The following is a 26,835-nucleotide window of genomic DNA, read 5'->3' as shown; positions in this document are numbered from 1 at the left end:
CTTCTTGCAACTGAATGTTATGTAGCTAGATCTCCACAGAGATGACAAAGTCCGACTCGACCTTCCCCTTGGCGACGAAGGGAGATCCCTTGATCGTTTCGACGCGAGAGGACGGGGCAGCGAGGAGAGGGAAAAAGCTGACCAAGTCCTTTGAGATGCTCAAAGGGCCAAAGGGGGCGGGGTGAAGATCACGTTTCGTCGATCGTTCCGTGGTCGGTCGTCGTCCTGACTGCCGATCGACACGGAAAGAATCCGCTTATGTCAATGGGTTGGTAGTTCGAAGGATCCTCGCAAGCTATTTGAAACCTCCTTTGGATGCGACAGTAACACAGCAGAACCGGCTGCGAGTCGGTCGGATAGTTGCGATGGAAAGGACACCGCCTCGGACTTGTGAGCGGAGTTTATCGTCAATTGTTTCGTCGCCGTGAGTGAGAGAGTTTAAAATGTCGTTTCGATTGTCGTTGTTGTGAACTCCTACGCTCTATGAAGCATGTACTCTACTGCTGTACTGCTGTCGTGTCGACTTGCGATGACGAGGGGAAAATACAAGCCCTCCTCCTCTACGACCCGACCCATTCGAGGGTGATGACCTTATAGAGAATGGATCCTGCTCCCGACCCGGTAAACATACGCCCACCTACATCGTGGCTGTAGGCGAACGGAGTTCGTGCCGGTCAACTTTGTTGCGGTGGGTCTGAGATCGTCGGATGGATGAAGAGAAGAATGGAGGCAGCTTGGGTTAGTGCCGAGAGGTAGGTAGGAACGACCTTGATCCGGCAAGGGTGCTATGTTCTTGGAAGGGCCGATGCACGGCTTCGATTCACCCTTTTCGATCGTGGTTGTCCCCGCGTCCCCGCGCCATTACCCCGTCGTTTGCTAACGACGATGACAACGGAGGTTGAATGTGTCGCCAGGCGATAGAGATGACTTTAGAGACCAGATCCCATGTTTCGAAAAAGAAGGACAAGGAGGCTGTGGGCGCAAGGCCCCCGAACTTTGTTGGACCAGCAAGAAGCTCGTGCGCAATTCTCGGCGGCAGGGACCCAAAGATGGTGAGACGGGGGCGGGCCAAGGTGGCTGATGAATATGCTGTCGACACGAGGTCCCGCGGGAAGCTCATGGGACCTTTTTTCTTTGTGATCTGGACCAGGCCCGGGAGCGTGATTGCGTGTGATGCAACGGCCGACGTCAACTCGCGCATCAGGATAGCGTGGCCGGTCATGGCGTAGAAGAATCAAAGGGCCGACACAAACACACGGGATCACTGCACGGCGGGTGGATCTTGTCACGATACCGGCGATCGTCCTTGCTCTTTGTTCATTGCGTAGTCCAAAAGGATCGATCATGCAACACGCACCACCACCTCTCGGGGCTGGGAGTACGTGTTCAAATTTGAGTGGACCACGTCGTTGCGATAGCGAGCCGATGGGTGAGAGGGCGAGGGATTCAGACTCACAGCTTCTACCCGCCTAACGATGCGAAACTCATTCAGCTGGAAGACAAATTGTTGCACCTCGTCCGCAAGCGATGCCGAGCCGTTCATGTCTCTGAATGACGAGCGTGTCAGTCGGGGGACAGTGCACAGTGAGACCATCATTGTAGCCAAAACTACGAGACAAGGCATTGGGTGTGAACAAAGAGAACCTTTCGTGGTCTATCATCCGATCATGCGAATGCATGTAGTCCCTGTATTTGTTCCTGTCGCTGGTACACTCCGAGGATCCGCATACTCATGCGATGTATAGACTTTCGTCAGCTTGAACGAGGACGCCTATCTATTGCGCATTGCGTTGCATGCGTTGTCGATTCCAGATTCGAAAGCGAATCTTGGATAGATCGAGGAGCGGTTGGGGCAAGCATGTCGCCGAGGTGCGCGGCAAGGTAGAAGCGCGCGGGGTGCGCTTGACAGTAGCGAGGTGTGTTATGCGGATCCGAGGGAGACGCGTCAAAGGGATGCAAGCACGCAAGCAGACACCGGCGTAGCTCGTAGCTCGTAGACTACCTCTCTCGCAGCTCGTCGCCAGTAGATTATCGTTTAACACGACTGCTTCTCGTAAAGTCAAAAGACGGCGAGTTGCGAGACGGCAAGACAAGGGGATAGGCATCCTGAACGGTTTCGTTATTCTCGACTCTCGACGATCAAGCCGCACTGTCGCGTGTCCCATATCAATCGCATTCCACCCACCCCACGGATCCATATCCTCGTTGGATCACCAGCTACACTCGAGCGACTGACTACTCGCTACTCGAGGATCAACTTCGGCGGACGGCGGGACGCGATTGACACAAAGTCAACAAGCTACAAGCTACAAGACGTCATTTGACCCTTGACCTTGTGCAAGGAATAAGGATCAAACGGTTTCCATCCCCCAGTGATCAAGATCCCCTGTACACCTGCATCCCAACAAGATAGTCGACGTCCACCTGAAATGGACAATTTTGGATCGAGTATGACCGTCGATAGTCAAGACGGCGGCCAACAGTCCGGCTTGCGGCTGCCTGCTGCCCACAGGGTCGCTTTCAGTCCTCAGGCAGAGCAACAGATCATTCGAGCCATGGACAAGAACAAGTTCAACACCATCTTGATCGTGTGTATCTTGCTTCGCTTCGTAGTGATACCGACGCTGAGTCTTCCGTTGCCTGTCATGTAGAAAGCGCAACAGTTGAAAAAGGCTGGATGGACGGAAGAGACGAGTACAGACCTGCAAAGTCTCATGGACGTCCTGAGGCTGGTCTCGTAAGTGCATGCCGTCTTGATTTCCAACGCCAATCGCTCAGGAATCATCGTCTCTTGTCCCGCCTTGTCCTTGAAACAGAGCTCACGGTCCCGGAGGTGCACAACGGCCACCAAGTAACGGTCAACACGCCGTGTCCTCGGCTCCCTCTGCTGGTCCTGCTGCCGGCCCAAGTCATATGAACATGACCCCGGCTCAACTATCGCAACTCCGTACGCAAGTTCACGCCTTCAAAAACCTGGGACGCAACGTACCCCTGCCCGAGCACGTACAGCAAGCGGTCATGGGTGAAAGTCCGCTGGCTGGCCCAGCGGACCCGCATGCTCAAGCGATCGACAAGACGGTCGAGGCAATGATGGAGATGGACAAGGCTAGGACGTTAGCGAGCGCAGCTTCTTCGTCGGTTCAATCCAGGGAACGTCCCTATGCGGGAGAGTACGACGAGGACTCCGTCATCTATCCGTACAATACTCTTTCGAGCGACCCCGTGCTCTACTTGGATCGTCCGACCTCGGACGTGCCATTCTCCATGTCCAAGTTTCAACGTCTCTTGGTACCAGCTCTCATGCCGAGGGGAATTGATCCCTACCTGATCCAGGAAGAACACGAACGTTATCTGCAAGGTCGCATGAATTGGCGGCAGAGAGAGCTGGAACAAACACTCGTACCAGGTGGATCGCTGAACGGTGCCAAGCCTGTACCCAACCTGACAGCTCAAGCCAATGGAAGACCCCTAGGTGGCGAACAGAAGTCCCCGGCTTCAATCAGGCTCGCCATCGAATTGCGCGGTTTGCGGCTGAGGGACAAGCAGAAGCTATTGCGGGAAGACATGTTGCGGGACATCAATGCGGCGACTCGTTTGCCCAGCGAAAGGACAGACTTTAGGAGGATGCGGACGTTCACGCTTCGAAGCGCCAAAGAGACGGAAGATGCAGAAAAGCGACAGCGTCTCGAGCGTGAAAGGTTGAGCAAGGACAAACATCTGCAATATGTGCGTGGGATATGCGATCACGGCATTTCACTCGTCGAGACCGCACGCCGAAGCAGCGAGAAGAGCAAACGCCTCGGTCTGGCCGTGCTGAGGATGCACAAGGATATTGAGAAGGAAGAGCAGAGGCGATTGGAAAAGCTTGCCAAAGAACGTCTCAAGGCATTGAAGAACGACGATGAAGATAGCTACCGAGCTTTGATCGACCAAGCCAAGGACACTCGTATCACCCATTTGCTTAAACGGACTGACGCTTATCTCGATTCGCTCGCGAATCAAGTAAAGCTACAGCAGGAGGATGTCAAGCACGGTGGTCAGCCAGGCAACAGGAATGCTAACTTGCCGATCGACGGTGGAGCTGAAGCCACCAAGGGAGACTATCTTGCGATGACCCATCTGATCAAAGAATCGGTCACGAAACAGGCCGATCTGCTGGTCGGCGGTACGCTCAAGGGCTATCAGATTCAAGGTCTTGAGTGGATGGTCAGCTTGTACAACAACAAGCTGAACGGGATTCTCGCAGACGAGATGGTACGTTGGTTTGCTCGCACGTCCATTGTGAGGTCCCAAAATGCTTAGAAGTTCTGTTGCTATACAGGGTCTCGGAAAGACCATTCAAACGATCTCTTTGATTACCTATCTTATCGAGAAAAAGCAGGAAAATGGCCCATATCTGGTCCTGGTACCACTTTCGACGCTGACAAACTGGACCTCGGAATTTAAGCTATGGGCTCCAGGCGTGAAGGTTCTTATTCTCAAGGGAGACAAGAACAGTCGAAAGGCTCTTGCAGATCAGGTCAAGCGCGTGGATTTCCAGGTCCTTCTCACGACCTACGAATACGTCATCAAGGAAGCCAACGCGCTTGGTAGAATCCGATGGCATCATATGATCATCGACGAGGGCCATCGTATGAAGAATGCTCAAAGCAAACTGGCGAAGACGTTGAACGAGAAATATTCCACCAAGTTCCGAATTATTCTTACGGGAACCCCACTACAGGTGAGATGGGTGATATGCGCTTTTAGAGCTCGATACTAATCCTTGTTCATTGCCAGAACAATATTCCCGAACTGTGGGCGTTGCTCAATTTCGTACTCCCCAAAGTATTCAATTCTGCGAAGTCGTTTGACGAATGGTTCAATGCGCCTTTCGCTGGGACCGGGTCAGAAACTGCTGAAATGACGGAAGAAGAGAAACTCCTCGTCGTCAAGGGTCTTCACAAGGTCCTTAGACCGTTCTTGCTTCGTCGCTTGAAGAAAGACGTAGAGTCAGAACTTCCGGACAAGACGGAAAAGATCATCAAGATCAAAATGAGCAGCCTCCAGACGGTACTCTACAGGCACATGAAGGAATTCGGCAAATTGATTCGAGATGGCGGAAACACGCAGTGAGTTGTATGTGGGCATGTCGAGCATGATCTATTGAACTTACGATCATCCTATCTCAGGAACGGAAAGGCATCTGCACTGCAGAACATGGTGATTCAATTGCGAAAAATCTGTCAGCATCCGTTCGCGAATCAGTCTACGGAAGCGGATATCGATCCCGTTGCCTTCGCTGGCGGAGGCGCATCCGACAAGGTCTGGCGATGCTCTGGAAAGTTCGAGTTGTTAGATCGAGTCTTGCCCAAGCTTTTCAAAACCAACCACAAAGTAAGTTTGTCCTGTAGCGATCCCTGACAGGCACGCTGACCCGTGTTGTTGTTGTCAGGTGCTGATTTTCTTTCAATGGACGACCGTGATGGACATCATGGAAGATTTTCTTCACTATCGCGACATCAAATTTTGTCGGCTCGACGGTCACACCAAGGCAGAAGTCCGACAAGAATTGCTGTCCACATTCAACAACCCTGATTCCCCCTACAAGATTTTCCTCCTGTCGACTCGAGCTGGTGGTCTCGGTCTGAATTTGCAATCTTCGGACACGGTTATCATGTGGGTGCACAGCTACGCTGAGAGCACGCCTCAGTGAACACAACAGCTGACAGAGCGAACATGCTACATAGCTTCGATTCAGATTACAACCCTCACGCCGATTTGCAAGCGCAAGATAGGCAAGTTTCTTGCCATTTATTTGCCTCTTGACCAAGTCTTACCATTTCCTGTCTCAGAGCGCATCGTATCGGTCAAAAGAAGGAGGTCCGTGTCTTCCGTCTTGTTACCTCTGGTACCGTGGAGGAGGGGATCATCGAAGTCGCCAAGCGCAAGCTCGCATTGGATGGGCAAATTATCCAGGCTGGTAAATTTGATGGGCACACCACCGCAGAGGAACGGGAGAGCTTTTTGGTGAGTGTGGAACTGACTCCTATGGCAATAGCCCATGCTAAGTCCTCTCGCTTGAATATCCTTAGCGGTCGCTGCTGGAGCGGGAGAATGAAGAGGATGAAGAGGATGCCGAGCCTGATGAAGATACTCTCAACGACATCTTGGCCAGAGGGGATGAAGAACGTGTCCTCTTTGCCCAAATGGACGAGGAGCGCAAGGCTGCAGAAAGAGCTGCTGGTGCCCTGCCCCGCTTGATCCAAATGAACGAACTACCTGAGCCTTATACCCGCAAATACGAGGCTGTGGACGAAGCTAAACTGCAACGCGAAGCCGATCTTGTTGCTGGTCGTGGGCAGAGAAAAAAGATTTCCATCAACTACAATGACGAGTTCAACGACGCCGACCTATTTGGCGCAGATAATTCGGATGACGATGACGAAGGTGAAACGGTGGAAGAACGGAAAGCCAAACGTAGGCGAGGTGCGGCGAGGTCCATCCGAGAAGGCGACTCTGCGTCCGGCACTCCACAGCCACAACGGAAGGGACGTGGTGCGAAACGCAACCTCGGCTTTACCGATGCGGAAGATGCAGCCTCCACTATCAGCGACGATCAGCCGCGCAAGCGTAGACGTCAAGCGTCTATCGGCGCTTCTGAGGACGGCGTGAGTGCAGACTCGTGGCTTGTTACGTCGTACGTAGCTAACATGCCACCTTTAACAGAATGATCCTGCAGTGGCTAAGCTTTACAAGGCGATCCAGAGCAGCATCGTACAGCAAATTCTTACTCACCCTGGCGCAGCGGTCTTTCAGGACCGAGTTCACAAAGTGAGGCATATTATCTAAATCTGGCATATGGGGGTGATGCTGACTGAATCGGCTTCTGGCGCTACTTCAGGACACCCCGCTCTACTACGAGATGATCAAGACACCCATGTGGCTAAAGAAAGTCCAAACCAACATTTCTCGTGGGGTCTACAAAATGATGGACACTTTCGAGCGGGATATGATGCAAATCTGGGCAAATGCTAGGATCTACAACGTTGACGGGTCGGAGATCTTCGAGCTGGCGAACGAATTGGAAGCTTTGTTCCAGCAGATATACAAAGAGAAGCTAAACGAGCTCGACAACAAGAGCGCCAATGTGTCCGCCGCCGAGGGTACTCCTGGAGCGCCTCAACCTCCTGGGCCCAAGCTCAAGCTCAAGCTGAACACAGGCGCCGGCCGTAATACCGGCAGAAACGGTATTAGCAGCCGTGCTGGCACCAAGAAATCGTACGGAGCCAGCGAAGATGACGAAGAAGAGGAAGAAGACGCTCGCATGTCTGATAGCGACGATTAGAATCGTTTCCCTAGCGACCCTGTACTCAATCCCGGAGACTTTTGGTTCATCGTTACGAGTTCATATTTACGAATTTCACTTGGGTTGTAATGGAAGTCTATACAATTCCTCCTTCCTTGAGCTTCTGCACGAGTTCATCAACGTTTTCAACCTGCATCATCAAGAATGTCAGCCAACTTGCGCTTCGATGTTCAACCAGTATTGAAGGTAAAGCCAGCTCACTTTGCCTCCACCGACCCTCTTAGGCGGTTCGGAAACGCTCAAAACACTCATACGGGGCGACTGCGCGACGGCGAAGCTCAATACCCTATCACGACAGTAGCCAACTCTCCTGTGTACTCACCAGATCGATCCCGAGATCTTCCGGCTTGAGCGATTCGATCTTCTTCTTTTTGGCTTTCATGATATTGGGCTGATGTGGAAGGGTTGAATTTGTTTAGCCTCTGCATTGTTCTTGGTGCAGGAATCGGCAACGTGACTGACCAATGATGCGTAACGAGGCTCTGAAAGAGGCAAGGCACTCGATCAGCACCGAGTACAAGCCGGTATGTCATGGGAGAAACTCACCGTTCAGTCTAAATGCCAACGAACCGACACGGTCAAAGGCGAGGATAAGCTGCTGGTGCACAAGGACAAACTCTACGCCAAGACCTACCGGAGATCGGTAGTCACAACGATCGGCAACTTGCTCTCGATGCGGGACAGGCCGCCGTCGATTTCCCGGGTAACTTCGACCTTACCAGAAGCCTTGTCGACGTCAAGCTTGCTGGCGAAAGTGCCTTGACCCCATCCCAGCATGCCTGCAAGCATTCCACCAGTACTTCCGGAGTCATCGTCTATGGCTTGTTTGCCCATGATCACGAGGTCGATCGCCTTGTCGGCGCCTGCAGCCTTCGATCGGTCTATGACGGCTTTGATGGCCGCTGCCACGTTTACCGGTTCAGGGTTCGACGAAGGCGATGGAGCTTCCGGTGTAACGATATGGACGGCCGAATCGGCTCCCATGGCAAGCGCCGTTCGCAGGGTCTCGACACTTTTGGCCGGTCCGATAGATAGTGCGATGATAGAAGTGACGGCTTTGGTCCGCTCCTTGAGTCGAATGGCCTCCTCGACGGCTACCGTAAAAGAACGGCTCGCATGTGAGTCGCCCAACCCAGTGAAATAAGTCCGGGGGACAGCGAAGACGTACCGATCTCGTCGAAGGGGTTCTGCAAGCAAGTAACGGCGATGATGAACCCCCTTTGGCTAGGAACCAACACGTTGGAGAGGATTCTGCATACTGACCATCGAATGCTTGACGGTCGTGTCGACACCCTTCCCGTCCTTGGCGATCCTGATCTTGACCGCATAGTCGATCGCCCGTTTGACGGGTACGAGCACGTTGATAAGGTTGACTCGAGATGGAATCATGTCTGCCGTGATTGGTCTCGAAATCGTCTGTCTGGAAGGGTCGCCAAACTACGTAGCACACACAATCAAGGAATCAAGGGAGATCGATCGATCCATACGAGTACAACCTTGCACTCGCTGCATCCCCCCCCCCTCCCCTCCCCCTCTCCCCCCGAAGACCTGATCCTCCTCGTCGCGGACCCACTCCCCGGTACCTTCGGGTGTGTCGGTTACGCCCCCTTTGCCCCCGCATGCCGTACACGTCACGTGAGCCGGGAGTGATAGATGAATGGGGTACTTTTCATACCCCCCACCCTCCCTCCCCTCCCTCGCTTGATCTCGAATTAACGAGGCTTCGCCGAATTTACCTTGCATACAGACAAGAGACTTGTTCAACGGTACCGACAAGTCGTGACCCAAGCCTGACATAAGACTAGTAGCTGGTGTCTTCAAGACGTATATTTCGCTCTAAACAAAATCTACTCGAACGGGAGGACATATAATAACTTCGTCAATCCCGGCGAAATCGAAATCCTAGCAACGTTCGATCTCAACCAAAACTTTATCTCGACAAAATGGCGAGTAGCCGAATCTCTCCGATATTCTAGTCGAGGGGTCAAACTGACAGCTTCTATGACCGTAGAAACCGATCCTTCTTCAAGGCAAGATTCATTACAGGCGTCAAGAGGATTCCTGGCTGACCATCTTCAACTGAATTTGCATACCGCTACAGGACACGAGCGTTCGCTCACCCAGATCATGTACAACAAGGAGGGCGATCTGTTATTCACTGCATCCAAGGACCATGTCATCAACGCCTGGTTCTCGACCAACGGAGAGAGGTTGGGAACATACAACGGTCACAACGGAACCATCTGGACGATCGCCTGCGACTGTGCGTGTAAAAGGCTTTACAAGCGAGAAAATACATTTCCCCCCATAGATCAAGCTGAATATATCTGCGCGTCCTGTGTTGGCCACCTGTACAGCCCAAACCAAGCTCTTGGTATCCGGATCCGCCGACAACCAGATGAGACTGTGGGACATCGCGAGCGGAAAGTGCTTGAAGATGTGGGAATTCCCCACTGCCATCAAAAGGGTCGCATGGAGCGACGATGACAAGAGGATCCTGTGCTTGACCGAGCAGCGATCGGGTTATCAAGGAGCCATCCGGGTCTTTGGTATCAACAGGGAGGGTGACTGCTCCAAACGTGCGTAGCAGCAATTCGCTCTGGCTTTCCGCTTTCTCCCGCTAATCTTTTCACCGCTGGACGCATCGACCCCCTACTCTCATAGAGGATTCCGAGCCCTTGGTTTACTTCTCGCCTATCGGGTCGAAAGCTACCGTCGCTGCCTTTGCTCCTCTTGGTCGAGAGATTATCACTGGACATGAAAGCGGAAAGGTTGCCCTGTTTGACGCCGAGACTGGGGAAGAAATCGAGATCAACGAAAAAGCCCACTTGGGTCAGGTAACTGATCTTCAGCTGTCCCCTGATGGTACCTACTTTGTGACATCGAGCAAGGATCAAACCGCCAAGGTGAGCGAACGAGCAGGCTTTGCGCCGCCTCAAGCTCCTCGAGCACCGTTCTGATCGTCTTTGCGCTTGATCAGCTCCACGACTCGAAAAACCTTCAAGTCATCAAGACCTTCACATCCGAGACGCCTTTGAACAGTGCTTGTATCACGCCCGCGAAGCCTTACGTTATTGTGGGAGGCGGTCAAGACGCACGAAGTGTGACCACCACTTCGGCTCGAAGTGGAAAGTTCGAGACCCGGTTCTACCATAGAGTCTTCGAGGAGGAGGTTGGGCGTGTGAGGGGCCATTTGTCAGTCGCAACAGCAACCCAGCGTTCCAAAGCTCAAGCGATACTGATCAGTCGTATTTGATGGTCGCAGCGGGCCCATCAACACCATCGCGGTTCACCCGTCTGGGAAAGCCTTTGCGTCGGGAGGAGAGGACGGTTACGTCAGGGTTCATTGGGTGCGTACATACATCTCGAAAGTGTCGCTTGAAATTGCTCATGACCATTTGAAAACCAACAATATACAGTTCGACGAGTCGTATTTCCGGGCTCGACCGTACGGTGATCTCGAGCCAGAGGATTAGATGGGCTTGGGGGTATCTGATGATTTGACTCGACGGCAAAGATAGAAGCGAGTCCATGTAGAACCGCTTGTCAGCACTGTAACACCACGAGGCATCTTCTGCGATATCGTATCTCAGTTGGTGTCATTCACCGCTTGGAAGCGTTTGCGACGGTTCTGATCGGGCTGGTACTACGGGAAACCCCCGCACAGCGAGTAGACAGGTTCAAGGAAGGGATCATTTGTTGATCGAGACGGTCCATCCCTTTGGGTGCGTGGAGACGGTCGTATTATACAACACCGACAAGCCCATGGCCGAGAATGCTCCAGCCCATTTCACCACGAGTACCTCTCCTCCCCTTTAATGTCCATCGACTCCCTCAGCTTTCTTGCGCTCGTACTCTTCGTTCTCTTTGCGCCTGGTCTCGAGTAGCATGGTCCGTCGCTGGTCAATCATGATTTGTCTGCGTTTCCCGAGGTACAAGGGCGAGGAATGCTATGAGCTTGCGAGGTACACCACGCTCTGCCGTCAGAACACTCACTGTCGTCCCTCCATTTCGTAGACACCCCAACCGATCGCTCCAAAGGCCGCCATCGCCACAAGGTGCGTCTGAGGAGCTGTTGAGTGGATGTCAGGCCGGACCATCGTTTCGGAAGAGAATAAAGAATGTGCCAATCTTGCGTACCCTCAAACATGTGCTTCTTCTGAATCCCGAGCTGGAAACACCGGGTCGCGAAGCCGAAAGCGCTGAATCCGAGGACGTTGGCGAGGAGAGACATTGTGACTTGGGTGAGGCAGCTAGGTAGAGGGTTATGAGAACAGGGAGACGGTGTGTCCCTGCATGCTACATGCATACAAGACTTCATCGCAGTCGAACGTAGGTGAAGCGGTTTAGACGCAGGTCCGACTAATTTGATAAGCCTGATCACTAATGAATGGATGACATGACGTGGAATGAAAATACATCAGCGGATGCAATCAGGGAGCCATATCGGAAGCCCATCGCACAAGATAAACAATCGCCTGGACGCAAAGTCTACAATCACCTAGTAGGCCTAGCTACTACTACTGCAGCAAGCCATACGTCTCATACTCGTCTCGATCCGGATCGTCTCTGCAGTGCTAGTCAGAACTCCTCGGCTTTTGGTAGGCTACAGGATGGAAGTTTCACAATACCTTTTCACCGATGTGTATCGACACACATCTCCGTCTTCTTGCCAGTTCTCTCCCGGTACCACCTTCTTTGCTGTAGCGGTCGAGGATCATGTAATCGTGAGGGTCACGGAAACGATGCAACTCGTCAGGACTTGGGCTTGTCGTATACCCACAGAAACAGAAACCAATGCTGCCAGGTCCGAAATCAGACAGGTCTTATGGTCCCCCGACTCGAACTACATCATGGCATGCGCGCCGCGAAGTGGGTGCACTTGGATCTTTGGACTGGCTGATCCATCCGAGAGTCCCCGAGCGATCGTACAAGCTGGATCCGAAGGACTCGTCAGATCAGAATGGAGCCCAGACAGTACCGCGGTGCTCTGTTTCTCGGAGCAACGGGTACGTCGCACTCTCCTTTCAATCTCTCCTGAGGACATTCCTGAACTGCTTTCTGTTTCGTCGTTCAAGCTGCGGCTTTCGATATACAGCATCGCTGGAGCTCCAACATCCTACATCGAGAGCTTCAAATCACCTTCCGGGTGTAAGCCGAAGGTTGTCGCAAAACGCTCGTATGTCGGAATCTGACGAACCGGCTCATTCCATGTTAGGCCACTCTTATCGCCAGGATCGTCGGTATTTCGCTGTGGCGGAAAAACATAAGGGAAAAGAATCGCTGGCTATCTACGATGCTGGGGACCAGTATAACCTGATCAGGGTACTTATTGGACCCGGGTCGAGCGATCTATACCTTGAGCTGAAATGACCGGTATACCGACTCTAGAGCTTTCCCATCGCGACGCACGACGTGCAAGGCGTCTCATGGTCACCGTGTGGTCGATGGATAGCTGTTTGGGATCATCGTCTCGAGGTGAGTGGGGATGATTCCCTTGAGTTCAGGTTTCGTCCCTGAACAAAGTGGCTGCGAATCTAGTATTCTTTGCATGTGTATTCGCCACTTGGACCACGCTTGACCACGTTCTCTTCAACGGCCCCATCCTTTATCGGACCGGACCCGGGACTGGGAGTAAGGCTTCTTGCCTGGGGACCGGGAGGAAATTGGCTAGGTGTTGGCGGATATGACGGCAAGGTACAGCGAGTAACCCATCTGGAGCTCGATCTGGGTTGACCCTGTTTCGCGACTCGCGCCTACAGGTACGTATTATCGAGGCCGACGGGTGGCGTTGTATGTCCACTCTGGATCCCGCAAGACACAAGCGTCGACATGATACGGTGCGCATGGGACTTGCCAGCAGTCGGACTCGAACGCTGAACCGACCCAGAACAGACAATATGGACCGAACCCCTGGATTGGTACATCGATGCTGCTGAACAAGGGCCGATCACATGTAAGTCAAATGGACTGCGGCACTGGGCCAGGTGCTCATCCAACTTCTTCACAAGTGTCACGAAACACCGGAGAAATCACCTGGAACACCGTGTCGAGTCAAGCAGGCCGAGTAAAAGAAGCTATTGGCGTCGTGCATCTCGAATGGAACGCAGACGGAACTTCCCTGTTCGTCCACTCTGGTGAGTTGATAGAGGTTGAACCGATGCGTGAACTATGCTATGAGTCTGACATGTGAATCCACACATGGTATGCCAGAAAACACGCCCAACGACGTGCACATCTTCGACTTCTTACCCTATCCCAGCGCTTCAGGTCCAGCGGAGATTCGGATACAGACGATTCTCCACCTAAGCGAACCTGTAAGACAGGCTAAATGGAATCCAGCTCGTTTGCAGTGCATCGCTGTCGTCACTTTGGCTGCTGAGGAGAACCTGCGCGGTACTGGTTCCGGAGTATTCTTGTGGGACGGAGACTGGGAAGAGGAGAGATCGGTCAATCCCGATTCGCGCACCTCGGGGTCCGCAGCGGTTATAGCCATTCCTTTGGGTTGGTTTGCATTGCACGCGGGTAAACAGACGTGTAGCTCGCTCACAATCCAATATCGTTGCTGCAGGTTCATTTGAGACGCACGACATTCGTTGGTCTCCAGACGGTGATCATCTGTGTATCATCGACAAGAGCCGCGTTTGCATCGTCCGTGAATCGACGATAGACGACAGTACACCTAATGCAAGAGCGGTCACGGACCTGTCCACAATCGCCGAATAACCGCTTCACTCATGACCAGGGGAAAAGATCGTGCTCGTCTGGAACGAGGACGCGCCGGAAATCGGCTGAAGTCATTTGTTGTATAGCAAGAAACAACAGCCATCTTCTTTATGGGTCATACATATCACAAGCGCTGGATTACCATGGCAGAAGCAGCACCACCCTGACATTGACAGCAAACACCACACGATCAGCCATTGTAAAGTGGTGGTCTGTTGCGTGTTTCCAGACTCACGCCGTTGCATACACCAGCAACACCAATCTCGCCCTGTTTTAACGCATGGGTTAAAGACACGACGATCCTGCATCCGGAAGATCCGATAGGCTGCAAGCAGATTTTGGAAGGTTAAGACATGAACTCGGCGAAAATCGGTAACCACAGGCTTACGTGACCGAGGGCGACAGCTCCGCCGTTGACGTTGATCTTGGCGGGATCTACGTTCATGATCTTTTCGGCAGCGCGAACGACAACGCTAAAGGCCTCGTTGAGTTCGAAGAGCGCGACGTCATCTTGAGAAACACCAGCCTGCTTCAAAGCCTTGGGAATGGCGATGGTAGGAGCAGTAGGGAAGTCCATAGGGTCGGCAGCAGCGTCGGCATAGGCTGCATGATTCAACAGCAAAAGGTTCAGCTCAGTCTTTTCACCAAGTACGCTCGTAGCGAATATTCTTTATCGTACCCAGAATCTTTGCCAGAGGCTTGACACCGGTCTCTTTGAGTTTCTCTTCCGTCATCAGGATGACGGCACTAGCACCATCGTTTAACGTCGAAGCATTGGCAGCGGTGACGGTGCCGTCCTTCTGGAAGACGGGTCGGAGACCTCGGACCTTGTCGTAAAAGACCTTCTTGTATTCCTCGTCCTCCTTGACGACAGTGTCACCCTTCTTGCCCTTGATGGTCACAGGCGCAATCTCGGCCTCGAACCTGCCCTCCGCCCAGGCCCTCTCGACTCGCTTGTAGGATTCAATGGCGTGATCATCCTGGGCCTCACGGGAAATGTCGTATTTTGCGGCGGTGTGCTCGGCGCAGTTGCCCATGGCACACTTGTTGTAGACGTCGAAAAGACCATCAATGACGAGCGAGTCCGAAGACGTCATGTGTCCGAAAGAAGGAGGGTGACGAGGGGTCAAGAAACTGTGTCGTAGCGGCCGGGCGGAGATTCAGCTCTAGCGTTCATTCACGACATCCCGAAAATACTCACGGAGCTTGGCTCATGCTCTCCATACCACCAGCGACCATACACGAGTTTGTGCCGAGGGCGAGAGATTGAGCAGCGAGCATGATCGATTTCATACCCGACGCGCAGACTTTGTTGATGGTCGTAGCATCCGTCGTGTTGGGAATGCTAAATTCGATAGGATTGACCCTCAGCTGTTTCATCGCCACAGCGCAGCTGCCTGTTCTGCATCCCGTGCTCACCCCGCTCCGATGGAAACCTGTCTGGCAGGACTCTGACCGGTACCGGCCTGAATGACCTGTCCGAAAAAGACCTCGTCGACGTGTTTGGGGTCGAGATCAATCTTGGCGAGCGCATGCTTGACTACGGTGCTTCCGAGTTGCGTGGCCGGCAACGAGGAAAGTCCACCGTTGAAAGATCCAATAGGCGTCCTGGAGGCGGCTACGATGTAGACGGGAGGTTGTTGAGCGACGGCACCGGACTGTAGCCAATTTAGAAGGGACGACAATGATTAGGGACGGAAAAGTGAGCGAAGACGATCCCATTTTGATCGAGCCACCGTCGACGTCTCACTGACCATATTTCTAGTCTGCAAGCTGATTGATCGAAGCGAGATGGGGGAAGATTTCAAGGTCGAGGACAAGGCAGATCTAGCTAGCATGACGGATCTCTGTGCGGAGTCGATTTGATGGGGGCGAGGTATATATCAGTCGGTGAGCGAAAAGCGTCGGCCTAGCGAGGTGGTACGATGGGGGAGAGAGGCTAGGCAACGCGCGGGCGGGTTATTGGGGGGGGGGGGGGATTTGTGGAGGCTCCAGTTGTGGTTGCCCGTGGTCGATGATGGATAATAAATACTGGCAAGGGTATCGAACGATTGAGAATTGCATGCCCTCCTTGGCGAGTAGCTCGAGAGAGCGAGGCTACATACATGCTCACTCATCACTCATTCACCCACTACTGCATTCACCCACCCACCCACCCCCCTCTCCCAACCCGCACCTCGTCGCCTTTCGGCCGGTTATTCCGTAGTTTCCGGAGCAGCAACCTCGCCCCTTTACGTTATCAGAGCTCAGACTCCTAGATCTATCACTATCGTCCTCGCCATTGATTGTAAACAACCACCACATTCCCTTGATCCCAGCTCGTTCCCGACACCTGAATCAGTGGTGAATCACGCCAACACGTAACACGGTGCCATCCTACACGGCCAGACACGGATCACATGACCTGGACATATTGGTCTTGCTAGTATAAGTCTTGAAATCGATCGTCAGGCACAGCCAACTTTGGCCCCCTTCGACGAGCACGCATCAATCGACACATTCGCCCCTCGAGCTCATCAAGATGACCGCAAGGAGACCGGACAAGGAGAGGAAACTCGTCACAGTCGGTGACGGGGGATGTGGTCAGTAACGTTACTGGCAGAATACGTACAGCGAGCGTATGCAGAAGCTGAACAAGCCCTATAACCGTCCGCTCAGGTAAAACATGCCTGCTCACCGTATATTCGGAGGGACGTTTCCCCAGCGATTATGTACCCACCGTGTTCGAGACCTCTATCAAGGTGGTGCCGAATCCATTCGAACCGTCAAAGTCGATCAGCTTTACGTTGTGGGACACGGCTGGCCAGGAAGGTATAGCACCGGACCATCAGTAGTGATTCTGCTCGGTCTAGCTAAACCAGGTTTCACGAAAATATGGGATACCAGATTTTGATCGGCTCCGTCCGCTCAGCTATCATGACACGAACGTCGTTATCATCGTCTTTGCGATCAATCACCGTGTGAGCCTGGCCAATGTGCAAGACAAGGTGAGTCTTTTGTTGATAGGTGGCCGCCGCCAGAGGGAAAGAGCCGCCATATTGAAACGTCGACCTGGCACCAGTGGTTCCCTGAAATTAGCCATTTCATGGACAACGTCCGTAGGTAGTCGAGCCTCTCTGTAATCCTTCAGACTTTTGAGAAGGGTACTGACTCGCCGTCGATACCTCATAGCCATTTTGTTGATCGGCACCAAATCTGATCTCCGCTCGGATGACCGAGAAATCCAGCTCATGGGTTCGCAAGGCCAGCATCCCATCGAACCGGCAGAGGGAGAACAGGTCGCGAGGGAGATTGGAGCAAGACGCTATCTCGAGTGTTCTGCCAAATTGGGACGCGGAGTGGAAGATGTTTTCGACGTTGCACTTCGAGAGGCGCTCGGAAAGGGAGTCCTCAAGGAGGCATGGAAAACGGCAGGGACCGGCCAGACGGCCCGCAAGCGGAAATGTGTCCTTTTGTGACTGGCCACTGCTCACAAACGGTTTTCCGAACTCATGCTATAACGACACCTTTACGAGATGTAATTCACGATACCCGATTGCTTGATAGAAACGTTCAGGATCCATATGCAACCTTTGATATCCGAGCTCCACCCACGTCAAGGAATATTGCATACAAGTACAAGATATCATCGAAAGGAGGATGAGGCTGTAACAACACACGATATACTGAGCACGAGAAAGGGTCGAGAGGAAGATAAAAAGTTACAAGGGTGGGCCAAAACACGTTATGCGTCCTTCGGCTTCTTGTCCTTTTTACTCTTCTTCTCTTTCTTCTCCTTCTTCATGCTGGTCGCTGTGTCGTCGCCGACCATGCTCACGTCTCCGGCCACAGAGACATCCCCGGCTGATTTGCTGTTCTTGTCCTTTTTGGACTTCTTCGAAGCCTTGGCTTCGACACCCACTGCGGAAAGATCGCCAGGTACATCGACATCCATGGCATCTGCGGACAGCGCGGCAACGTCCGATTTCCTGAGAGGCATGTCGGAAAGTCTTAGCGTTCGTAGCCATTGTGAGGATTTCGGCGGGTTGAAACGCAAAGCCTCACCTCTTCTTGCTCTTTTCCTTCTTGTTTGGAGTGCTCCCGACAGCTGCGCTGACACCCGGGATCAAAGAAGCGAGCTTCTGCAGCTCGGGGTCCACAGGCTGTTCAGCATTTGCCTCGGCGGCCTGCTTCTTTCCCTCCTCCACGAGCTTGATCGCCTGCAGTGTAAGTTGGTTAGTGCGGAGCAGGATTAATTGAACTTGCAACGAAAGGCGATCGTACCTCGGCGACCTCGTCCTCTTTAGCATTCTCGTCATCATCTTCGTCATCGTCGCCCTCGAGATCAAGAGCGATGGCAGCCTGAGCCTTCTTGATGGCATCGGCATTCTTGCTTACGGCAGTACCAGACTGATGGTAATCATATCCGCCGATGTGAACAATGAGGACGTCGGGATATAACGAACTGTACTCACCTCGTAGAATGCCAAACGCTCTTCAACCTGAGCTCTCAAAGCTTCACCATACTTGTTCGTTGGGTTATCTGGAAGGAAATCGTAAACCACTCAGCCCATCGGGAAACTAGCTTTGCGGTACTTATCCGAGCCATACCTGAAAAGCAATCGATCCTGCAAGCGATTGAACACTTGTTGGCCAAGAATCGAGAGATTCGCCCCTTGTGCTTGGTACCAGCTCGGCCAATGAAAGTACTGGAAATGAACCGAAGATCAATATACATTATATGATGAATTGTCCTTGACCATATTCACCTGTGGTAGATCAAACCGTATTTAGGCGTGTTACCTTTCGTCTTCAAGGCTCGGAAGAGAGCCTTTTCCGCTCCCAGAATTTGGACCGTAGAGGCCGGATATTTGGCTAGGTTGGTGAGCGAACCCCTGAAAGGAGATGCGGATTGTCAACGAGTCGTCTTGTAAAAGCCGCAGATCTTAGCTCACGCGTGACTGATGAGCCGGGCGCCGATCGTCTCTCCAATAAGTGCGCTGAGATTGGGGGCCACAGCGTGCATCTTGTCGATCAAGTATTGTCGCAGGTTGGTCCTGTAATCTGACAACTGGACAACACGCTCCGCAAAGCGTTTGATGTTCAGGAGATCCAATTCGTTGATATCGGCACCCATCGAACTCTTAGCAGCGTCCATGACATTCTTGGCTTTCGTCTCGTCGTCATCGAGAATTTCCTGAATCTTGGCGATCCACTCGCTCTGACCGGACTCGCTGAAGTCGAGTTGAGACTTGTCTCCGATGAGCAAGACCAAACGAGCATACTGGCCAGGTGTTGAAGGGGTGATCTTGACCAATTCTGGGAAGTGCCACGAGTACCATTCACGGATCCTCATAGAAAAGGTATTGACGTCCTTGTCGAGCTGGTCAGCAAGTGCGATTGCTTGGATAATCATGTTGTCGGATCGGTTGACATTGAACTGTTAATGTTTGTGCGGCCAGAGTTAGTACTAGCCGAGGAAGTGGTCAAAGCTGTCCAAACTGACCTTGACTTTGCCTCGAGAGTAACTGTGACCCAGACCGAGCTGTGCCATTTTCACATCTCCCTTCGTCATTCCCGTGCCAGCCTTGCTCAAGAACAGCTCGGCGTGCAACCTGACACCTCGCACAAGCTCCAAAGTCCTCTCGCCAGTGTCGCAGGGAATTTTTAGTTGCTGACTGATGGAGCTCGCCAGCGTTCGCTCTCCGATTCCGAGTAGCACACGAGGCGACGACTTGGAGGATGACGGAATAAGCAGCTGGAGCAGGGAAGACAGCTGATCGGACACGATTCCTGGATTGAACAAGAGCTGTCAGATTGGTTCACATCGGGCCCGACGATCGACTCGAGCGTACCTTCGGAGACATCGTTGGCGTTGGCCAAAGCCTCGGCGGCCGAGGTGAAGGGCAAGAAGCTCTTGAGCTTTACCATTCGACTGAACTTGGAAAAGTCCAGAACGGCTTCTTGTACAGCCTTGCTCTTAGCGGCCACTTCCTCCTGGATGTTGACCTCGAAGAGCGAGTACCCCGAAGCATTTTCGAAGAGGATGTGGGTGAGGTTTCCGGACATTTTGGGCAGCTAGACACAAATCCCTGAGCTGATCAAGGTTTATTCTGCTTGGTCGATCTGATAATATGACACCCAAAGACTTCTTCGAATCCCCCCGCATAGCATGATCTGAAGAAATCTCAATCGCCTTAAGCGCGGGCTCGCGGGTTTCGCGCTTCAACATGGCAATCGATCCGCGCGCGGTGCATTATTGTTCATCATACAGTGAGGTGGCGGACACATGAGGACGACGATATTAATAAGGCTATGCGATCCAGCGATTGTGTCACCAGGACTTGGCACCGAGCTACTATGTCGTGTTCGGAGGGATGGTGCCAATTCGGCAGTCGCCTCGAGATCAACTCGACAGCCGGATTAGTCCCAAGCTCGGTGCTCGAAGTGCGGCATCGCTGTGACACGACGCGGAGCTGTCCGATGCGGTTGATCCGGGTTCACTGTCACTATCGCTACTTGATTCGTTGGTGCTACGAGTATGTAAGCGACCAGTCTGGGTTCCTAAACGCGAGCCAAACGCGGTGAGCCATATCGGCTCGAAAGGATGCATCGAGATGGAACCGATAACGTCTAAGAACGACTACAGAATCAGCACCTCAAATTTTAACAATCAAGAAGAACGTGGCGTAGACGACTGACCTTGATGAGCCTGGACTTGCGATATGGCCTCAGAGGAACCGCCGACGTCGACGTCATACACCCGGATCACGCCATCAGTACCCCCGGTGGTAAGATATCTGCCAGCCCAATCGACGTCAAAGGTCATCCTTTGCTGGGTTCGCCCTGGCCGATGCAATCGGATGAAAGGCCCTCCGTTCAAGTTTCGCATGTCATAACCTGCTATATGATCAGACATCCGGGATGCCGCCCAAAGCACGTAACCGTTTGTTGGGTGAAACGTGAGCTGAGGAAAGGCTTGTCAGACTCTTTCCGGGTTTACTTTATGGTGGGATCGCTCGCATCCTACCTGAGTGATACCGGAGCTCGGCTCTCCCATGACAATCTCGGCCAGGCGGTCTTCGCCCGAATCCTCGCTGTAAATACTGATGTTGCCAGAATAGGACCCAGCAGCAAAAGTACCTGACCCGTCAGGCGCAAATGTTAGAGCAGATATCATCCCTATTTTTTGCTGTATCATTAGCCTTCCAAGCTTCCTGACCGTTGCAGGGTCGAGAAGGATATCTACCCTTCTGCCCATCGCGGCTCTTCCTCGTGGGAGATGTTTTCAGCCGTGTACCGCTCGATCCTGGACGATTAAACTCGAACACCTCGATCGCCGAATCGAACCCGCAATACAACCTATAGAAGCAAAAGAGATGCTGTAGCTACAGGAACCCGAGTTACGCATCTGGCTTGCCTGACTACCTCGTACACACCTGGATGCGTCTCCGTTGAAGCAGAGCGATGACGGCGCGATGAAGCGTTCGCTATGGTTGACGATGGGATAGGACGCCCTTGTCTATCGCGGAGGAAGGGTTCGTTAGACTTTGCAAATGATCACGTTTCACAACGTACCTTGCCGGTTTTGCCGTCAACTAAGCGGACCGGAGCGTCTGCTATACCTGAAACGTAACAGAAAGTGGCCGGATTGGACAAGCTGGCATATGGGTACCAAGCGTTCGACCATATAGCCGACGGTTGCGGGGCCTCCCATATCGCAGGCCACGAGATGCTGATTCCTGAAGTATCGAAAGACGAAAGATTCCGTCTGAGATCCAGCAGTCAGGCGTGAAGGATGGGTGCGGGACACGGTAGACTTACGTTGCAAAGACGCGGCATACCCTCGACTCGGTTATAGCCAAGGCAGCGGATCCGTCAGGGCACCTTCTCACGATATGGATAGATGAGCTTGACCCCAACATGCAAACATGATATAGAGATCAATCGCACCATTTCGCGAACCTATAGAAATCACCTTGCTGTGTGTCCCGGACGCAGGTAGAGCCTACATGTAGTTCGCAAGATCTGGGCTCGGAAAAGTCATATCGAGGTGGCGCTGGCAGATCCTCTGCTACGTGCAACGGCGTCGAGTCGGCAATTTCGAGGCCCGCATGCCATGATCCGGAAGACATTGTGACTTTGGAACGAACAGCTATGATTGCGGATTGCGAGTTGCCTGGCCTTGAAGGGAGATCATCCTTCCCTTTACAGGGGGTCTTTGTAGGCCGAGCGCGGCTTATATCTTGCTGCGCTGCAAGTGCACTGTGGTTTTCGTGTTTCTGCTGATCTGCTAGCGGTTGTTTTGATCAATCAGATTGACTGAACTGGTGTACCCGTGTAGTGATGTACTGTTATTATGACATGACACTTTGATCGCGGATCGCAGATGACGAAAGCGAAAGCGCGCCAGCCAGAGCTCAAGCGCGATCGAAGCTCGAAGCTAGTAAGTTAGCTAGTTAGTAAAGGTAGTGCTCGCCTGGCTCGAAAGTGGACGACGAGTACAATCAGGACTTGCAGTGCGTCTCCACCTTGTCTCATTGGGACAAAAGTAGACCACACGCATTGGAGCAGAATCTGCTCATCGGAACAAGGCTTGAAACATACTCCTTTCTAGATCAACATTGGCCGCTCGGCTCGGTCTCATCCAACCCTATCTTGGTCGACGTCCGGTACAACGATATACGGATATGTCGGCGAAACACGCTCCATCCAAGCTACTTGCCCATGACTACCCGAGCAATGAGTTCAGCGACACCGTCGAAAGACATGCTCAGGCTTCCAGTCCGAAAAGGACGCCCCTGAGCGTCACCTTTGTAGGTCTTCTTCGAGCGATGAATACGTTGGCAAGAAATCTCTGATTCTGACTGGATGCGATGATTCTTTAGCTTGGTACAAGCAGTGGTAAGAGCCTAGTCGACCGTTTTATTATCATGAGGTATTAATAATTCCTCTGATCGTAGGCGGCGGACCGATCCCCTCAAGAAACTGCTCATCGTTGTCTCTGAATTTAGACAGAACCTCTTGGCGTAAGCCTCTATCCGTAGGACCGGACGTGGCAGATACTTGGTCGGCTGACAGACTTCATTCATCCAGTTTTTGATTGCGCAGAAGGCACTCAGCTGCAGGTCCAGCGCTCACACTTGAAGATCTCCCGGATTGAACGAATCTTCATTACACACATGCACGCGGATCACACGATTGGGCTGGCACCTCTGCTTGGCTCCTTGATCAGCGGCATACAAACCAGCCCCGAGAGTCGCTCGGCAATGCAAGCCTTGGGGACAAGAAAACGAGCCAAAGTGCATATCTATGGACCTCCAGGTTTACGGCTCATGTTACGTCAAATGTTGAACCTCACCGCCCTGACACTTGGTGACGCATATGCGGTGCATGAGCTGATCCCGAATCGAGCTAGCTTGGCGGGCGGAGTTGTTCCAAGCACATCGCCCGCGAACAACGGAAACGGTCCGTCTTGCTCGTGCAGAGCAGAAGATCTTCAGCAGGCAGAGGCGGTTGGTCAAGACATTGAGGCCGATGATGACGGCTGCTGGCGAGATATCATAAACAAAGCAGAGGCAACGAGTCCGGACACTGGATCAGCTGCGGGCAAGTCTGAGGGAGGCGATACTTCTGCTTCTGCTTCTTCTCCATCGGATCGCGATACCTGGCGCGTCGATGCTGGACCCATACGGCACAGGGGTGAGTTTCGATTACAACGATAACCGACCATGGCTCACCAATTCTTCCGTTCAGTCTTGAGTCTCGGCTACGTCGTCACCGAGCCAGCACTCAAGGAGAAATTGGATCTTGACGCGATCATGCCCTCGATCAGCCGCCAAATGGACAAGATAACACAGTCAAACCCTCGACTTCGACATCCGCGTCAGATTACTTCTATACTCACCAAGACAGGAGAACCCTTCGCGTTGCCAGACGGACAGGTCTTGGCACCTCCTAAAGTCTCGGACGTTAGGCCCAGAAAAATCGTCATTATGGGCGACTGTGCCGGTACTGAAAACGATGCCTTTCTCAGCCTGGTCGATGATCCGAGCTTGTTGGTTCACGAATGTACCAATGCTTGGGTCGATCCACGGATCGAGAAGAGGTCTGCAACGGACGGGGATAACCAGGACAAGGATGCAGAGCAGGAAGCACTGAGAGTCTTCCATGAAGCGCGGGAGAAAATTCAGACGAGAGCCAAAAGTCGTGGGCACTCCGATGCCGAGATGGCTGGTCTATTTGCGCAAAAGATCTCTGCCAAGAGATTGGCTGTGAACCATTTCTCAGCCATGTACGTCTTGATCTTGCCGGGCTCGCGGATTGAGACTGATCGCTTGTTGGCTGGTCAGGTTTCCGAGCCCTAAATATGCCGAAGATATTCCCTTCCCATCCTTGACGATGGCCGCGTATCCTCTCCCACCCGGCAGGCCCGCTCCTCCTATCGCTCCAGCGGAGATCGCCAAAAGGATCACTATGTCTAGTATTGAAACGCAGATCACCGCTGCTTGGACGAGTAGTACTCAGGCGAGGCCATCCCGAGAAGCTTGCCGCGCCGTAGCCGCGCGCGACTTGATGACTTATGACGTCCCGGCTCATGAACTTTCACCTGCAGAAGTGCAAACTGTGGAGGAAGCCAATCACCAAGCTGCCCAATTAGAGACTGCGTGGTATCAACAAGGTCCCGAGGGATTCGTGAAAGCGACTGGTTGTAAGCTGGTGGGAGTCTGGCTGGGTCAGCCTCAAATGGCGGCCAATATCGACAAAGGAACAGGCACCAGCGCAGTGAGGAACCATCACAACCGCGGCTCGGCTTCCGGTATCGATGGGTCAGGTGAGGCTACTCTGATTGCTGGGCGAGGAAGCGCCGTTGACGGCGATTCTGCCAACACGCCCAAACTTACGTCTCAGCTGGACCATCGAGGGGACGAGCGCAACATCCAGGGCGGCCGCGGCCATACCACAAGCAGCGGCGTCACATTCGACACGACTAAACCTAGAGGGATGGAATCGCGTCTCGAGACGAGCAGAGGTTCTTCCTTCCATAGACATCCGACACGTCACGTAGCTCTGCTTTTCGTGTACCAAGGATGGCATTATTCCGGTCTGGCCATTCAACAGATGCCTACACCCTTGCCTACGGTCGAGGGTGAATTGCTCAAAGCGTTAGAGAAGACGCACCTCATCGAGGCGGGATCCGGCTGGGAGGGATGCGAATTCTCTCGATGTGGACGTACCGACCGCGGCGTGAGCAGTGCTGGTCAAGTAGTTTCCTTGCGACTTAAGAGCAAGAGACATCCTGAGGACGGAGGAGTTCCATTGCACATCGGTGCAGATTGGCAGCCCGCTAGAGAGCCTCGGACAGATCCGACAGATTCAGTCCACGGAACGTCAGACTCAAAAGCCTCCGATCTTGCGGTTACCCCTCAAGAGCGGATCGCAATGCGTATCGCGGGCGACTATATAGCTCCACCGCTCACGCCAGACGCACTTGCCAAGATGCCCCTTCGTCAGCAATTGAAAGCTGTCAAGAAGAAGAAGAAGATCGTCCAGCCTGAATCTGGTGCTCGAACCGCGAGCGAATATTCTTACCCCCACATCCTGAACAGGGTTTTGCCCCCCGAGATTCGCGTTCTAGCTTGGTCACCGCTTCCTCAAGATCAGCACGAGCAGAGTCATTCCTCTGTCACTCCGTTCGATGCCAGGTTTTCCTGCATTACACGACATTATCGATATTTCTTCACCCGACGCCCAATACCCGATCATCCCCCTCTGGATATCTCGCTGATGCAGGCTGCGGCGACGAGACTGATCGGCGAGCATGACTTTCGGAATTTCTGCAAGGTGGACGGGAGCAAGCAGATCGAAAACCATCGCAGGCGAGTGTTGAAAGCGGTGGTCAGGCCAGACGACAGCCGCGACCTCTCTGCTTTCGAAGGCTTGACGTCCGCCGAAGGAACCGATCAGGACGCGTTCGTCTTTGAACTGGTGGGCTCTGCCTTTCTGTGGCATCAAGTCCGACATATCATGTCGGTTCTGTTCCACGTCGGGCATGGATACGAATCGCCGGATATCGTCTCGCGACTCTTACATACTGGCTACCATTCTCCGGCTCGCGAGGAGCATGACCAGGACAGCAGCAGCTCGTCGCCCAGGGCCGACGCAACCGACAATGGTCCACCTGTGGCTTCAAAACCTCTGTACGTAATGGGCGCCGCTTTACCGCTACAACTCTACCGCTGTGGGTATGACCCAGGCGCGGTTGACTGGAGGTACGGCGGGTACGATGGACCTGTTCAGGCGGCACCGCAAGACTCTCCGGCGAGGACTGAGGCTATCGAAGGGCATCTCACCGTGCTCAACGCACTCAAGTCTCAAGCGGAGGACGCCCGGATAAAAGCACGTCAGATCGAGGCATTTTACCAGGAGGCCGTGGCTATACACAGGCCGGAGGGCCTATTGAAGGAGCAGCATAATATCGCGGAGACGCCTGCCACGAGCTATACTCTGGGCGCAGGCGAGATGCAGGCTGGGCGAAAGTATGTCCCATTCCTAGATAGGCCGAGGGGCGATCTGGTGGAAGAGCAGAACCGTCGATGGAGAGAGGGCAAGGGTGAAAATCGCAGACTTCGAAAGCTCGCCGAGTCGTCTGAGAAGTAAGGGGGGGGTGGGTGGGGGAGATAATATATCCTCGGGAGCGGCTTTCTCGTTGTTCTGTGCTTTCGGTTCTTGCAGGTACTTGTGAGATAGTCGTACGGTTAGGTGCAATTGCAACCAGCCCT

The 26,835-nt window shown here is 53.1% G+C and overlaps 11 protein-coding genes across 11 annotated transcripts; 6 read left to right on the top strand and 5 right to left on the bottom strand.

Annotated features, from left to right (window-relative positions):
- Positions 1–1,995: 1,995 nt before the first annotated feature.
- On the top strand, positions 1,996–7,374 carry HD553DRAFT_316838 (putative chromatin structure remodeling complex protein STH1). The gene is made up of 12 exons (XM_046180678.1): positions 1,996–2,588; positions 2,652–2,737; positions 2,817–4,254; positions 4,322–4,723; positions 4,780–5,111; positions 5,172–5,376; positions 5,435–5,658; positions 5,730–5,777; positions 5,835–6,009; positions 6,075–6,650; positions 6,709–6,813; positions 6,884–7,374. Exons 1-12 carry the CDS (start codon positions 2,430–2,432, stop codon positions 7,325–7,327), a joined length of 4,194 nt encoding a protein of 1,397 aa, XP_046034004.1. The 5' UTR covers positions 1,996–2,429; the 3' UTR covers positions 7,328–7,374.
- Positions 7,375–8,844, bottom strand: HD553DRAFT_316835 (uncharacterized protein). Its single transcript, XM_046180677.1, has 8 exons — positions 8,612–8,844; positions 8,517–8,535; positions 7,983–8,442; positions 7,895–7,902; positions 7,811–7,830; positions 7,671–7,739; positions 7,550–7,609; positions 7,375–7,478 (listed from the first exon to the last, which is right to left on the bottom strand). Exons 1-8 carry the CDS (start codon positions 8,735–8,737, stop codon positions 7,425–7,427), a joined length of 816 nt encoding a protein of 271 aa, XP_046034003.1. The 5' UTR covers positions 8,738–8,844; the 3' UTR covers positions 7,375–7,424.
- A 505-nt stretch (positions 8,845–9,349) lies between these two features.
- On the top strand, positions 9,350–10,824 carry HD553DRAFT_276288 (WD40 repeat-like protein; the record flags this gene model as incomplete). Its single annotated transcript, XM_046177951.1, has 6 exons — positions 9,350–9,611; positions 9,706–9,927; positions 10,013–10,254; positions 10,329–10,543; positions 10,614–10,698; positions 10,768–10,824. The coding sequence occupies 6 exons, from the start codon at positions 9,350–9,352 to the stop codon at positions 10,822–10,824; spliced, it is 1,083 nt and encodes a 360-aa protein (XP_046034002.1).
- Positions 10,825–11,163: 339 nt separating this feature from the next.
- Positions 11,164–11,582, bottom strand: HD553DRAFT_344753 (uncharacterized protein; the record flags this gene model as incomplete). Its single annotated transcript, XM_046183025.1, has 3 exons — positions 11,164–11,266; positions 11,345–11,420; positions 11,489–11,582. The coding sequence occupies 3 exons, from the start codon at positions 11,580–11,582 to the stop codon at positions 11,164–11,166; spliced, it is 273 nt and encodes a 90-aa protein (XP_046034001.1).
- Positions 11,583–11,861: 279 nt separating this feature from the next.
- Positions 11,862–14,133, top strand: HD553DRAFT_316824 (uncharacterized protein). Its single transcript, XM_046180676.1, has 10 exons — positions 11,862–12,357; positions 12,427–12,499; positions 12,567–12,673; positions 12,740–12,826; positions 12,890–13,045; positions 13,111–13,188; positions 13,244–13,304; positions 13,360–13,485; positions 13,562–13,852; positions 13,920–14,133. Exons 1-10 carry the CDS (start codon positions 11,962–11,964, stop codon positions 14,072–14,074), a joined length of 1,530 nt encoding a protein of 509 aa, XP_046034000.1. The 5' UTR covers positions 11,862–11,961; the 3' UTR covers positions 14,075–14,133.
- HD553DRAFT_316823 (thiolase) lies at positions 14,134–16,177 on the bottom strand. Its single transcript, XM_046180675.1, has 7 exons — positions 15,829–16,177; positions 15,494–15,732; positions 15,276–15,419; positions 14,754–15,208; positions 14,463–14,677; positions 14,310–14,399; positions 14,134–14,237 (listed from the first exon to the last, which is right to left on the bottom strand). The coding sequence occupies exons 1-7, from the start codon at positions 15,910–15,912 to the stop codon at positions 14,199–14,201; spliced, it is 1,266 nt and encodes a 421-aa protein (XP_046033999.1). The 5' UTR covers positions 15,913–16,177; the 3' UTR covers positions 14,134–14,198.
- Positions 16,178–16,233: 56 nt separating this feature from the next.
- On the top strand, positions 16,234–17,659 carry HD553DRAFT_316819 (signal transducer). The gene is made up of 5 exons (XM_046180674.1): positions 16,234–16,656; positions 16,733–16,885; positions 16,961–17,061; positions 17,136–17,172; positions 17,246–17,659. The coding sequence occupies exons 1-5, from the start codon at positions 16,596–16,598 to the stop codon at positions 17,530–17,532; spliced, it is 639 nt and encodes a 212-aa protein (XP_046033998.1). The 5' UTR covers positions 16,234–16,595; the 3' UTR covers positions 17,533–17,659.
- HD553DRAFT_316815 (putative small nuclear ribonucleoprotein) lies at positions 17,660–20,174 on the bottom strand. Its single transcript, XM_046180673.1, has 9 exons — positions 19,909–20,174; positions 19,560–19,846; positions 19,009–19,493; positions 18,823–18,948; positions 18,665–18,762; positions 18,529–18,596; positions 18,338–18,463; positions 18,119–18,273; positions 17,660–18,042 (listed from the first exon to the last, which is right to left on the bottom strand). The coding sequence occupies exons 1-9, from the start codon at positions 20,120–20,122 to the stop codon at positions 17,799–17,801; spliced, it is 1,803 nt and encodes a 600-aa protein (XP_046033997.1). The 5' UTR covers positions 20,123–20,174; the 3' UTR covers positions 17,660–17,798.
- Positions 20,175–20,245: 71 nt separating this feature from the next.
- Positions 20,246–22,370, bottom strand: HD553DRAFT_316812 (WD40-repeat-containing domain protein). Its single transcript, XM_046180672.1, has 8 exons — positions 22,007–22,370; positions 21,878–21,940; positions 21,632–21,824; positions 21,493–21,575; positions 21,303–21,415; positions 21,084–21,235; positions 20,756–21,020; positions 20,246–20,686 (listed from the first exon to the last, which is right to left on the bottom strand). The coding sequence occupies exons 1-8, from the start codon at positions 22,186–22,188 to the stop codon at positions 20,460–20,462; spliced, it is 1,278 nt and encodes a 425-aa protein (XP_046033996.1). The 5' UTR covers positions 22,189–22,370; the 3' UTR covers positions 20,246–20,459.
- A 188-nt stretch (positions 22,371–22,558) lies between these two features.
- On the top strand, positions 22,559–25,372 carry HD553DRAFT_111867 (beta-lactamase-like protein). The gene is made up of 7 exons (XM_046176432.1): positions 22,559–22,869; positions 22,942–22,957; positions 23,017–23,082; positions 23,150–23,755; positions 23,810–24,347; positions 24,406–24,887; positions 24,965–25,372. Exons 1-7 carry the CDS (start codon positions 22,744–22,746, stop codon positions 25,045–25,047), a joined length of 1,917 nt encoding a protein of 638 aa, XP_046033995.1. The 5' UTR covers positions 22,559–22,743; the 3' UTR covers positions 25,048–25,372.
- On the top strand, positions 25,058–26,713 carry HD553DRAFT_276180 (putative pseudouridylate synthase; the record flags this gene model as incomplete). The annotated part of the gene is made up of 2 exons (XM_046177943.1): positions 25,058–25,471; positions 25,586–26,713. 2 exons carry the CDS (start codon positions 25,058–25,060, stop codon positions 26,711–26,713), a joined length of 1,542 nt encoding a protein of 513 aa, XP_046033994.1.
- Between the last annotated feature and the right edge of the window lie 122 nt (positions 26,714–26,835).

The sequence above is a fragment of the Filobasidium floriforme genome (assembly GCF_021052385.1).
Source record: "Filobasidium floriforme strain CBS 6241 chromosome Unknown HD553scaffold_21, whole genome shotgun sequence".
Lineage (NCBI taxonomy): Eukaryota > Fungi > Basidiomycota > Tremellomycetes > Filobasidiales > Filobasidiaceae > Filobasidium > Filobasidium floriforme.
Note: the sequence above shows the minus strand (reverse complement) of the source record. Positions and strands in the feature narration are given on the sequence as shown.

Bases quoted from the DNA above. Each gene is read 5' to 3' on its own strand.
- HD553DRAFT_316812 (XM_046180672.1), bottom strand. From the start codon at position 22,188: ATGTCTTCCGGATCATGGCATGCGGGCCTCGAAATTGCCGACTCGACG. The intron at 21,576-21,631 runs GTACGTTGTGAA...CCTCCGCGATAG, and splicing joins TTGACGGCAAAACCGGCAAG to ACAAGGGCGTCCTATCCCAT. The intron at 20,687-20,755 runs GTCAGTCGTCTA...AGTCGTTCTTAG, and splicing joins GCAAGTCCAGGCTCATCAAG to ACGTTATCGGTTCCATCTCG.
- HD553DRAFT_316823 (XM_046180675.1), bottom strand. From the start codon at position 15,912: ATGCTAGCTAGATCTGCCTTGTCCTCGACCTTGAAATCTTCCCCCATC. The intron at 14,400-14,462 runs GTAAGCCTGTGG...ATCTGCTTGCAG, and splicing joins GAGCTGTCGCCCTCGGTCAC to CCTATCGGATCTTCCGGATG. The intron at 14,238-14,309 runs GTGAGTCTGGAA...TGTCAATGTCAG, and splicing joins TTGCTGGTGTATGCAACGGC to GGTGGTGCTGCTTCTGCCAT.
- HD553DRAFT_316819 (XM_046180674.1), top strand. From the start codon at position 16,596: ATGACCGCAAGGAGACCGGACAAGGAGAGGAAACTCGTCACAGTCGGT. The intron at 16,886-16,960 runs GTATAGCACCGG...ATGGGATACCAG, and splicing joins GGACACGGCTGGCCAGGAAG to ATTTTGATCGGCTCCGTCCG. The intron at 17,173-17,245 runs GTAGGTAGTCGA...GATACCTCATAG, and splicing joins CCATTTCATGGACAACGTCC to CCATTTTGTTGATCGGCACC.
- HD553DRAFT_111867 (XM_046176432.1), top strand. From the start codon at position 22,744: ATGTCGGCGAAACACGCTCCATCCAAGCTACTTGCCCATGACTACCCG. The intron at 23,083-23,149 runs GTAAGCCTCTAT...TCATTCATCCAG, and splicing joins TTTAGACAGAACCTCTTGGC to TTTTTGATTGCGCAGAAGGC. The intron at 24,348-24,405 runs GTACGTCTTGAT...TTGGCTGGTCAG, and splicing joins GTGAACCATTTCTCAGCCAT to GTTTCCGAGCCCTAAATATG.
- HD553DRAFT_316824 (XM_046180676.1), top strand. From the start codon at position 11,962: ATGGAAGTTTCACAATACCTTTTCACCGATGTGTATCGACACACATCT. The intron at 12,500-12,566 runs GTAAGCCGAAGG...ATTCCATGTTAG, and splicing joins CTTCAAATCACCTTCCGGGT to GCCACTCTTATCGCCAGGAT. The intron at 13,305-13,359 runs GTAAGTCAAATG...CTTCTTCACAAG, and splicing joins TGAACAAGGGCCGATCACAT to TGTCACGAAACACCGGAGAA.
- HD553DRAFT_316835 (XM_046180677.1), bottom strand. From the start codon at position 8,737: ATGATTCCATCTCGAGTCAACCTTATCAACGTGCTCGTACCCGTCAAA. The intron at 7,740-7,810 runs GTCAGTCACGTT...CTTCCACATCAG, and splicing joins AGCCTCGTTACGCATCATTG to CCCAATATCATGAAAGCCAA. The intron at 7,479-7,549 runs GTGAGCTGGCTT...TTGATGATGCAG, and splicing joins AGAGGGTCGGTGGAGGCAAA to GTTGAAAACGTTGATGAACT.
- HD553DRAFT_316815 (XM_046180673.1), bottom strand. From the start codon at position 20,122: ATGTCCGGAAACCTCACCCACATCCTCTTCGAAAATGCTTCGGGGTAC. The intron at 18,763-18,822 runs GTGAATATGGTC...GTTCATTTCCAG, and splicing joins TACGGTTTGATCTACCACAG to TACTTTCATTGGCCGAGCTG. The intron at 18,043-18,118 runs GTGAGGCTTTGC...CATGCCTCTCAG, and splicing joins AAGGAAAAGAGCAAGAAGAG to GAAATCGGACGTTGCCGCGC.
- HD553DRAFT_316838 (XM_046180678.1), top strand. From the start codon at position 2,430: ATGGACAATTTTGGATCGAGTATGACCGTCGATAGTCAAGACGGCGGC. The intron at 2,738-2,816 runs GTAAGTGCATGC...TCCTTGAAACAG, and splicing joins GACGTCCTGAGGCTGGTCTC to AGCTCACGGTCCCGGAGGTG. The intron at 6,814-6,883 runs GTGAGGCATATT...GCGCTACTTCAG, and splicing joins TTCAGGACCGAGTTCACAAA to GACACCCCGCTCTACTACGA.